Here is a 12,427-nt window from a genome sequence, read left to right as displayed (position 1 = left end):
GATTAAAAGCTACAGGAAGCGACTAGAGGCTGTTATCTTTGCAAAAGGAGGATCTACTAAATATTAATGTCACTTTTCTGTTGAGGTGCCCATACTTTTGCACCGGTCAAATTTTGGTTTAATGCATAGTGCACATTTTCTGTTAGTACAATAAACCTCATTTCAATCCTGAAATATTACTGTGTCCATTAGTTATTAGATATATCAAACTGAAATGGCTGTTATAAACACCAAAATATTTAGAACTAAAAATGATTAAGATTAATAGGGGTGCCCAAACTTTTTCATAGGACTGTAGCACACCAGTGTTATGGATGCAGCAGTTGACCACTGGGATAAATTTCCTCCTGTGTCTTATTAGAAGAGAAGAAAAAAATACAATAAAAATGTAAAAAGATCTATATTTCATAAACATATAAGTGGTAGCAAATGCTGGAATTCTGTAGTAACATTGATAAAAATGGTCCAATATTACAGCGTCCCCGGAATGATGATATAGCAGAGCTGAGCTTGCCATCAGGTTATTATAATATTTTAATATGATTTTACTTAGGACTGCAGATAAATCTATAAATCAGATATTTCAATAACAAACTCCTCTCTGCTCCATGCATACGTCTGTGTAGAGATTACATGCAGTAAATCCCCCACTGTTCTGGATTTCTTCTCTGTGTACTGAACAGATAGAGCTGCAGTTCCTGGAAAACAGACGGCACAGAAGATCTCAGTGACCTGTCAGCTGAAGGAAACCTGTCCGATCTCCCAGCGCCTTCCTGCAGTGACCATTAGGTGGCAGTGCAGATATCACATAGCAGAGTGGTAATAATACAAGTGCTCCAGTCGGGAGGGAGGATTTGGGAAGGGTAGTGGAATGGGACACACCTCTCGTGATGTCACAATCCAGGCATGCCACATTCTCCTCGTATTGTGATCAGACTGGGAGACACGGAGCCGGCTGAAACTGTCAAAAGTTTTCCAAGTCCAGGACTATGATGTGTGGCTAGAAGGAGCCGGCTGTCAGTGCAGACAGTAGCCAGGAGATCAGCCTCAGCTGTGGATTTACCTTCTGATCTCCAGGGATCTGTCATGTGTGATGCATTGTGATCTCTGGGACACAGCATTTCTGGATTGTAAATTTAGTCACCTAGATATTGGGGAGAAGTAGAATAAGCAAAGATCCCTCCAAGGATCCAGGGCTTCCTCCTGACTTCTCTGTGACCACCTGCCATCAGGATGAAGACACTTGGTCTGGACTTGGGACACCAAGGAGTTCCTTTACTCCTCTTCGCCTTCTTTCTTTTCATGACTTGTGATGCCCAAGACGACAGAGTTGGTAAGAACCTAAAGTTGTGACTGTGTATGTCTTGAATCTACAGGTCTTTACACACTACTGGCGTGTACTGGCACTTAGGTGACTGTGTCCCTTTAATTACCTGCACTTAAGAATGTCTTCACGTGACTGCCTGTATCTTGTGAAGTCAAGCAAGGGGCAATAGGTGACTTGTTCTTTCTCACAGCTGAGATCAGTGTTAAGATAGTGAAGAAATGCATTACTCCGTCTTAAGGAGAGAGTTCAGTTTTCCGCATAATGATTGTGAGTGGTTCAGTGTCAATTGCCATTATTGCACATTGGGGCACGTGGGTTAATGTGTCGCACTCTATAAAGTGCTGGAAGTGCAACAGAGATATAGACTTACAAACAAATATGGCTAGTTTGTAAGGTGATAAACAATATATCTCTTTACTCACGTGATTGACAGGATAGTTGTCATTTCATTCTGATATTATATAGTAGCATGTTGTGTATGGACTTGGATCTGTCATTGAAGAGATGCAATGGATGCCCTATTGATCAGTCATCTTTGGGACCATAACTACGAACAAGGTTTACAAAATGTACCCTGGATAGTGTCGCGGAGTGGTAAATTATTGACTGAATTTGGCTCATCACAGGCAAAATTTTTCAATCTGGCGATCCCATTTTCAATCGATCATATCGGCCGAATTTATCTCCTGTAGGGTCGCCCTACGGGCGTGGATATTTTTACACCCACCCACAATTTCATACATTTTCAACAGTGCATTCAGGAGTATCACCTTTTCTATAGGTCATATTTAGTTTCCCTGTAGTTACTAATATACAACATGGTCACAGTATTTAATCACCTGTCATATGAGTGAATAGACAGAAAACTAGTCACATCACACCAGATATCTTATAGTGTATGTTCCTTTAACAGGCAGCATTCAATATTGAGTCCAATTCAGGACATCTTGTCCAGTGTGTAGCCATGTAAACAGAGAAAGTAAGGGTATGCTACATATATGTAATGTGAGTGGACATGGATTACATATGTGTTTGTCATAATGTCCTTAGAAAGTAAGCGAACAGGTCACCACCTGATAGTCCAGGCACGTGGCGTAGTTTAATACTGACGTCTGGACAGCTGTTCCTCTTATTACCTGCATATGTAGTGACATGTGCACCTACAGTATTTAGCACCCTTGTCATCCTCATTGATGTCTGCATTTAGTTGTCAGTCTTGGCTAGTATATACCCCTGGTGGGATCCTGATTTTAGGCCAGTATGATATGGTCGCAATACACTTTAGGGTCACCTTTACAAGTTTATGAAACAACGCTTATGGAGACCCTTAGTAATGTGACTGGCTTTAGAATTCTGAAACACATCCGAGGATTCACCTTAGTTTGATAGCACCTTAGGGAGACAACCCATAAGAGGTCACTAGGGCGCTATGCATTATCCGATATTTTCAATAAATTTAGTATTTGGAAAAATCTGAAACTACATTGTATACAGACACGCCTTAACAAGTTCTTGTCGGAAATCTCAGGGCAGATGCTTTACTCTGCTTTATGTATATAGTAGAATGCACCATTTGTGAAGACAATAGTCATACATGACCAACTTATGTAATGGACATATGGCAGCAATTTTTAAAGGAGACTGGAAAGGGTTACACAGTCTTAGAGAAGCTAAATTATAGAGCAGCAGACATCCCGCTCCTATGATTTCATAAGGACACTTCTGGCTGCCTTCATCCGCCTACTAGATTTCCTACATTTCGTCTGTTTTTTAGAATTGTGAAATGCATGGCTTCAAACATGTATGTTATATATGGAGAACGTGTGGATTAGATAATATATAGGGAGTGTTACACTGTAATTGTACATATGTTTATATAACAAATATAATATCCTGTCACAAATCCCATTCAGTCCTCCTGAAATGGAGGAGAATATTGAGTGATAGGTTGTATTTATTACATAGCAAAGGTAGTAATTCTATAGACTTTTGCATAAATTTGGAAGTCAGAGACCCTTTTTGAGGTCAGTGAAGAAGAGGATAATATGACTATAGATATAATCTAGATGTAAATTCAGCCCATTCGTGTAGTATGCCAACTGGTGAAAAGTTCTCACCATTTCATAAGTCCTTCACTTTCTCCCCCTCCTCTCTTTCCCTCTTATTGTCTGACTCTCCGGTAAATCTTGAACTTTGCCAGTAGAGCCTTGGCCAGATGCCAATGGCTACACTAGCCAATCTGCAGCACTCTACACATGTGCGCCCTGCAATGTTGTAAAGCTTAGCCTCTATACCTTTCTGTGACTGTGCACTATGATCTGAGCCACTGGCAGAAACACACCTCAGTCTAGTGCTAAAGTCACGTTCCTGGCCTGCAAGTCCCTACCTGCTTTCCCTATGCAATATCGTCAGGGAGTTGACTCCAGCAGCTTTTGTTCTGGCTCTGAGACAAAGCAGTTTTGAAGACACTTAGAGCAGAAACTGAGCTAAACACTTGAATCTTTTCTGGGACTTTGCCTTAGGTATATTTATGTGTCTGAGCCAAAAAAAGAACTGTTTAATGGTTTGTGCCCATTTCCATTTGTTAAATGGTCTCTGTCTCTTCCCACAATGTCTCTCTTAGGCTGTGCTCACACATGATTGTAATGTAGCAAGAGCTGCGGTCCATGTTTTTTCTCTAGGTGAGATTCCTATAACTGTTTCTACAGGAAATAAAATCTGTGAGAAAAATTAGCATGCTGCTTATAATTGAGGATTCAACATAGAATAACTCCCCATCTAAAGTAGTATCCAGTTATTCCAAGTTACCCCTTATCTGATCCCTCTTCTAAATGGAGCAGCAGGTTGATCATGCGTGTGGCTGCTCCATTCTTCCTCTATGAGAGAGCCAGTGATAACCAAGAACAGTGCTTCGGTATCTCCAGCTGATCGCTAAAAGTGGCAATGTTCGCTTGGTCATCCATTCCTTTCATTTAGGGGTAGAAGGGACCCCTATTTTTGTGACCCCAGCACTTGGACTGTCACCTATTAGCAAGTTACCTCCTATTCCAGGAATACTCGCAGGTCTCTGCCTCCTGGCCATTTCATTACGCAGGCTTCAGGGACAGTTACCAATCCATGCTGCTGATATGGTAAGGTATCGGGATTTAGGGGAAAGTGGAGAGAAGTGATAATATAATACCACGTTGATGCTTCCTCACACTGCATGTCAGGTTGCAAAGTAGATTTTTAGATTTTATTAACAGATTGTGACAGATTGGAAAACGAATGCAGAACAGATGGAATCAGCATATATAGCAATATATATATATATATATATATATATATATATATATATATATATTATAATATAGCATTTTCTCTATATCATAATCCACATAGAAAAAACTCAGCAATGTCTAATAATAAATATATGTACAACATAGGGGTCCATGTAAAGTTAGAAACTGAGAAATCCATTGCTCAGTTACACAGCAAAGCAGAGTGATTCCCAAGGCTTTGTAATTACTTGCTTCTCTATAGGGTGTCAATGAGATGAAGATGTGGTAGTAGAATTGATCATATGGAGAATCTCAATCACATTCCCTCATATAAAGCAATGTGACTGGCAGGGCAGAAGATATACTGTATATTCTCCACTGCTGTCACTGTAGAAATAACGTAACAAGAGGTATTAAATGGAATTTTGTTGCCACTTTTATTACTATTGCAGTACAGTGATTGGAATGGTTTTTGCTGTAACCTTTACATATGGTATATATGTAATAAATGGGACATAACACGTCATATATTTGCTTAAAGGGGTTATCCAACCTGTTGATCCTGCCAACCTATTTATTAAGTTATCCACAGTCTAGCACAATGTGAAGTTTATGGAGGCTCCCACTATTCACATCTGAGGAAAAGGGCCATGCTGGATGAACGGTGAAGGATACCATACTGCTCTCTCTCTGACTTTTGTACATAACTATTTACATCCATATAATAAAATGTTCCTTAAAGGAGACTGCCTAACTATGAGTAGTTTGCTTAAAATGCTTACTGCCGCAAGTTGTCTGCTGTGCTAGACTGTGGGTCAGTTAACACAGAGTTCTAATGGAAGGCTTTTTTTGGAGGCTGATTTTGAAGCGGATTCAACATCAAAATCTTCACCAAAGAACTCAGTGTGAACCGACCCTATGGATTACATTGTAGTTATGGTGCATTCCCTTACAGCAGCGGCATTTGGACTTTAAGATGGTGTAAGGCACAGGGGTTGTCAGTATGTTGACATTGTGGATCAACCCCTTTACCTGTTCTGTCCTGGATTTCACTGCACGTCCACCACCAGTTTTTCAGGTTCTTCTTGTATAGGTTTGTACAGTAAAATACTGTCCAAGACAAGGCCATCTGTCATTGTATGTACAGAATGCTTAATGAGAGACCATTCTAGAGTTAGTCATTTTATTAAATGGGAGCAAAAGTATAAGGAACTGAATGAAGATGACAAAGGTCACATTGTTATGGTTGTCTGGATCGGAGCATCTCCAAAACTGCATTTCTTGTGGGCATTCCCATTATGTAAGGGTTAGTACCCACCAAAAGTTACCCAAAGCAAATGAACCAGCAACGGGATCATGAATACAAATGCTCAAGGAAGGCGTTAACTTCACAATCTACAGAACTTAAGAGATTGATCGCCATATTCTTTTTGTCAAATACTATAGGTGTTTCCCAAATACCAGAGTGCTTATGGTGCCCATGCTGTACTGTTTTTTCGGCACAATATTAGGTGGTTTTAATGTTATGGCTAATCAGTGCGTATTGACTGATGCAATGATGTCAAAATCTCAGGATGGCTACCAGAATAGTAAATAATACCAGCATTACAATGCCTAATGTTTCCTAGGGATATTTTTGACATAATTGACAGGGTTACAGTTAAAATTGCTAAACAGGGGCATATTACTCACCCCTCCACGATCTTCCACTGCTTCGGGCCACAGGCTCTCCAATTCCCTGCTGTGCTCCATTTTCTGGTGCACCCAATACAAACAGGAAGTTATCCCAAGTGAGTGTGCAGCCAATCACTGGCCAGAATGGTTACCCACCTCTGCCAACGTTTGGCTGGACAGACATCTCCTATTTCCAGCATATGCCAGGAGACACCAGAAAATGAGTATAGTGGGGACCTGTGGACCGGAGCAGCAAGAGATCTTGTAAGATTGAGTAACCTTTTGTTATTTTAACAAGTCCCTCCTTAGCAGTTTTAACTTTATTTTTCAGATGCTGAGAAACCCCCTTAAGATTTCATTTAAAAAAAGTAATATATTCAATAGATATGACTATGATATCTATTAATATCTAATTAATATGTAACATATATAATGCTTGCTACATCATATAATAAAATCTATGCGCATGCATGTTTTACTCATTTGTTATACCTTTTATTTACCTAGATTATACCTGTGGTTTGGTGAGGATTGTTCACTCATTTAGTATACAATTTGCCTGTTGGAGGAGACCACAGGTATTTCCTCTTGACAGCACCATCATTGGCATGAAAAGAAGTTGGAGTGTACATTGTTTTTTGGCTTTTTGTTGTTGGAGGCAGAGGGTATGAGGATTTTTTTCACTAATTCTAAAGTAAGAGGGCAAGTTTGGACTGGCGGTTTTCTGAAGTGAGCTGGAAACTATGCTTCCTTCTTCAGTTAGTAGATTTACAGAGAAGTTCAGGTGACGGAATCTCACTGCTTCGCTACAGAAGTTTAGTAGTCTTTGATGTTTTTAGTAAGGTTGGTGAGCACATATACATCAAGGAATCAAACCAGATCTGTGCATCACAGTTGTAAGTGTTATAAGAAATACGAGATCCATTAACATGCAGTCACCTATCATATGAAATATACTGTATACCTACATACTTATGCTCAGGTCACATCTGCGCTTGCCACTCCGTACGGGGATTCCGTTCCACTCTCTACAAGCGCTTTTCTCTCCGCATTTTTCTGCCTTTTCAGGCGGAAACCGAACGGAAACCACACATACCCATTATAGTCTATGGGGTCTACGGGTTTCCTAAGGTAACCGCTTTTTTATACAGATTGGGTTTCTGTTCAGGGAGTCCCTAAGCAGACCATGCGCAGATATGAATCAAGCCTTATTTAGACGCATAAGGTTCAGATTGGAGGCTATATAAAGCTACGCTATTCATGCAGCATTAGAAGACACCAGTATTATAATTTTTTGCATTGCAGCACAAACATATATATATATATATATATATATATATATATCATACCAGTATATATATATATATATATTTATATATTAATAACGCTGCATCTTACCTTGTCTAATAGAGATCAGATTAAATGCCTTCAAGTGAAGAAGGAAGATTGTTCTGGTGGGTAGGTACACTGCACGCTATTGCCTACAATCTACTGACACATCTCTCTCATGTTATTTGTGCTATGCTGGTTGTTTTTTTTTAGCTTTGCTTCTACAATTTTATTTGATAGAATTCACATGCACATCCCATTGTACAGTATGATTTCCAATGACTACTTCTGCAGAATACTCCAGATAGGGTTACGTAGTCTGTACGTGCCCTGCAGCATAACACATTCCTTCCTGCAACATACCATGTCAAGTGAGCTGATGACCCTCTCCAAAGTTACTATATAAAGGTGCACGGAAAACATATCCTCATAGTGGTGTGTTTTCCAAAGAAATAAGCTGCGCTTTTCACTCCCACTGACCTGAGTGAAGAAACTACAGCATATATACTACTTGTAGGCCTACCTTTAGCGTAAATGGGAAGGTTTATCCCTATTGCAGTCTCAGCATATTTGACATTATGGAGGAAAGTCCTTTGTTTGGGATCCTCTCTATTAGCTATAGAAGAGAGTCTCTGGAAAGAGCAACTCCCACAATTAATATATCACATGGTTGTCCATTAGTTAAAATGGGAGTCGAGCTGTAATACTACATTTTAATAGTCTGTACCAGTCCAATGTAAAGACTGGAGGACCTGAGCTGTAGGTTTTGTTAGAAAAATTCTAGTAAATTGTTTAATTCACTAAAATCTCTACTCATTCTCAGTTTAGGAGTCCAGGGGGCGGTGCTATAGAGTAAGATTTTTTATGCACATGCATACAGGGAAGGACAGAAACAATTGACCAGATATACCCAGACATGTCACATTTAGCTAATGCTATATGCAACTGGGGTGACTCGTTTCTAGCTTTTGCAGTAAAATTGAACAAAAGAAAAAAGCATGTTATACTATAAGATATGGTTTTAACATTCTCACTTGCTCCTGCTCTTTTCACCAAGTCTCCACTACTCTGTGTTCACACCTACAGTCGATTTCATGTGTTAGTCTGCATTTCTGTCAGTCTACCTCCATTTACGTCTCACATTTATTATGTGGGTGAGGGGATGTTTGAACTGAGACAATTATATGCGTCAGGATTATATATGTTTGTTTGACTGATGGTTTTTATTACAATGGTAAAATTCAGCCTACAAATACATTTTCCCAGAGAAGACTTGTAGATAGGAAAGGTGTGACACATATACTCTAGGAAGACAGTATTATATTTTATAAGAATTACTGTAGCCTGGAGTAGCACGTTGTAGTTACCTGGTAGAAACTTCTTTGAGACGACCACCCAAAGTTAAAGTAGTCTCGTGGAGAGGTGGTTTCTTGAGGAAGATGGCTAATATGGAAAGCTGAAAATCCACCGCAGAAAACGTAGTGTGGACAATGCAGTCTTCTCAAAGATGGGATCTTTTGGAGAGATTTCCAAACAGGGAAACACATTTGCAAAAGGTTTTTATGTTTCTATCTACTATCCTAAATCCAGTAACTCTATCAAACCTTTTACACCAGTTTTCTGATATTGTGGGGCACTTGGCCCTTTCTTGTGTCAAACATGCGCTACCCCCGTTCTCCATCTTACTCACCACATTGTGGCATATTTATTAATGCAAACACCAGTTTTTTGGTACTAGGCTGTGCTGATGAGATCCAATCAGATCGAAACAGCGCTGTCCGCAGTTGGGATGATACTGAGTTGGCAAAATCCCGCATCATTGCAATAAAGGCTTGTTGGAAAGTCAGGCATAATGTTCAAGGGAATTTTCCATAGAGGGCATTTACATCCTGGGAAACATATTTGCATATTCTTCCCACAATCCCCCACAGTGGAGCGAAAAGGGCTTTGTAAGACTCCACATACTTACATGGTGGTCTCTCGCTAATCTAGTTCCTAATTGGCATAGATTTCCATTTTGGTGCACAAGTGTGCACCTAATTTATGAAGAGTTAATTGGGCCCATATTAAGACTGGCGTTTGACATAGTTCTGCCTCATTGAGTCCATCTCTGAACAGGAATTAGCAGACACATTATTGTATAACTCCATGTTAATTTAGTTTCATCTGTTTTAAAGAATAGGATGCTACATATGATTCTATACGTAAAGAGTTTTCTTCTTTAGACCACCTTTATTAACCTTTCCCTCCTATACCTTATTAATTACCACAATTGGATCTCTTATTAGGATTATTACAGTTTTGTTTCATATTAAGCATAATAGAGATACCATAAAGAAAGCCTTCTTGGGAGGCTTCTTTGGGAGATTTAGCAACTCTTCCAAGAATTTGTGAGGTCTCCTCTTTGTCCAGAAACCTCGGAACATCACAGGAGCGTTGGCAAGTACGCCTCGAGACACACATGACAGATTTTCTGTGAAGTTTCTGTGAATTCACCCCTAGGATATGTCCAGCTTCAAAATATATTTTCAACTTCAGGAACTTTTACTAGCTGGAAAATTCAGTATTCAAAATTTAACACAGAATTTTTCACTTGATCAAATTCCATGGCAATTTCCACGGCAGAATTTACTAATTTCCCACCTACCAGGTGGTAATTTTCCAGCTTCCATTCACTTCAGTGTGAGTTATCACGTTAAATCCACCTGAGGATTGATTATGACAATTATTTTTTCTAGTAGCTGAATAAATCAGCTAAAGGAAAAAAAAAATCTTCTCCTTCCTATTGAAATCAAAGGAGACTGGTTTCAGGCAAAACCAGAATTTTGAGTTAAGTTTTCAGGCCACAAACTCAGCGCTAAATTCTGCTGAGTGAGCATACCCTTATACTATATAGACACAAGTCTCTGATATTGCTTCTAAGGCCCAGATCACATCTACGATCGGCAAATCTTTTCAAAATCAGTATTTGAAATCTGATTTCGAACAGACAAAATTAAAACCCATTGACTTCAATGGGTTTTAAAAGTAATCCGTATGTATTAGCGAAACCGTCTTTTTTAAAACCGGACACAGAGTACTGCATGTCCGACTCTGTGTCCGGTTAAAAAAAACAGTTTAGCTGTGGAGAGCATAAAACGCTCATCGGCGCTCACGGCCGGACACTTTTCAAACCCATTCAAATGAATGGGTTTGAAAGATGCCGGCAGGTTTCCGTCTCCTGCCCTGTTTAGTGCAGGAAACCTAAACCTGCAGAATGGAGTCCTGGGCGCAGATGTGAACGAGCCCTAAAAATAAAGATTCCAGATGGACAGCAACCAATCCAGTTCTTTTTTAACATGAGGTCTATGGAAAACGGATAGCAATCAGTTTGTGTCCATTTTGTAATCCGTTTTTCCCTCTGCACATGCTCAGAATGAAAAAGGGGAAGGAAAAAGTATTGGTCAAAAACGGACACAAACGCTCAGTTTTTTTGAACGGACACCTGTTGACTAATCCGTCTATAAAAACGGATTTAGGGTATCTGCTGTGTAACCTTTTGGAATCTTTTTTGTACCAAACCGTTTATCTCTTAAAACGGTTTGCAAGTGGATGGATACCAGACTCAGATGTGAACCCAGCCTAAGGGAGAGTATTTTTGTACTGTGGCTCCATACAGAAGCACCACACACCAGTACACAGAATGTCTACAGCCCTGAAGGTGGAACTCATAAGGACTCCATGTTCCCCCATAAAGGCTGCATGCACGTGGCGCTGGTGTGTGCGTAACGTCTAAGTCTCATAATCTCTACCAAATGTATCAACACTTTAGCAAGGAGTCGAATATAGCAGATGTTAATGACCATCGTCAATGAGACTTTATTTCACAATGTTTTGAAGCTTACAAAAATATTATCCCCATCTTCCGTGTAATGCTGGCTGCCAACAAGATTGAAAGGGAGACCAATTAACTATTAATTAGCGCGGCCCCTGTGTCTTTTGTATCCAAGCTGCTCTAATTATGAAGGCCATGAATTATTCATGAGGCCGACCACTGCGATACCATATATTAACAGCACAAGCCGAGAGCTCAAAGAGCAAGTTCTGTTCTTTACAATGATTGCTCAAGGTTGTCCATACGAAGTGAAAGAATAACTTTGTTATCTCTGACTTAAGCAACAACTTCACTTTGTTGTTCAGGTTATTTGGAGGTAGAAATGTTCTTTGTGGTTCTCTGACTTGTTTTTATAGGAAAGTGCTCATTTCAATGCCCTGTAAACACAATATCAGTCGCCAACCTTCACGCAGATCCAGTGGCTCTTTCCATTCACTACAGTTTCGACATGCATAAATGAACAGAACATTCAGGGTTGCAGCGTGATTTGTTGAATACAATGCAGACAAATATGTTATCTTAATATACCCAATGGACCGTTCTACATGACCACCCACAAAGCTAAATTATTAATCTTGCCTTTTATTGTTTGCATATAAAGTAATGCAGTAGACGTTCTGCCATCAGCTTGTTTTATACAGAGGTATTCACCACGTTATAAATCCAATGGCGAGGCTTTTTATTTATTCTTCTATTAAACAGCACTGGTTAGTATCTGATGCTGACAGAAGTTTTAGATGGTGCATACGTTTACGGCAAGTGTTGCTGTATCATACATTGAAGCTAGGCAACAGCCACAGGAATCAACAGAGCAATAATATACAGTATATAATATATATAAATGTGATAACAAATATTACACAAATTGAGTATTTTTGCAATTCCTTAAACATTTTACGTAGTGATGGGCATCAGAAAGCTAAAATGCTTAATTTGTTCAAATATTTTTTGCATACATATTAC

The 12,427-nt window shown here is 39.5% G+C and overlaps 1 protein-coding gene across 1 annotated transcript in view; it reads left to right on the top strand.

The window, feature by feature from the left end:
- The first annotated feature begins 895 nt into the window (after positions 1 to 895).
- EGFR (epidermal growth factor receptor) overlaps positions 896 to 12,427 on the top strand; it is a 143,163-nt gene continuing 131,631 nt past the window's right edge. The window contains exon 1 of the mRNA XM_075271233.1: positions 896 to 1,333. Within this exon, the coding sequence (XP_075127334.1) occupies positions 1,234 to 1,333 (100 nt within the window). The 5' untranslated portion in view covers positions 896 to 1,233. The remainder of the gene's footprint in view (positions 1,334 to 12,427) is intronic.

This window comes from Leptodactylus fuscus, chromosome 4 (assembly GCF_031893055.1).
Source record: "Leptodactylus fuscus isolate aLepFus1 chromosome 4, aLepFus1.hap2, whole genome shotgun sequence".
Taxonomy (NCBI): Eukaryota; Metazoa; Chordata; class Amphibia; order Anura; family Leptodactylidae; genus Leptodactylus; species Leptodactylus fuscus.
The sequence above is the reverse complement of the archived record's forward strand: the minus strand, read 5'-3'. Positions and strand labels throughout refer to the sequence as shown.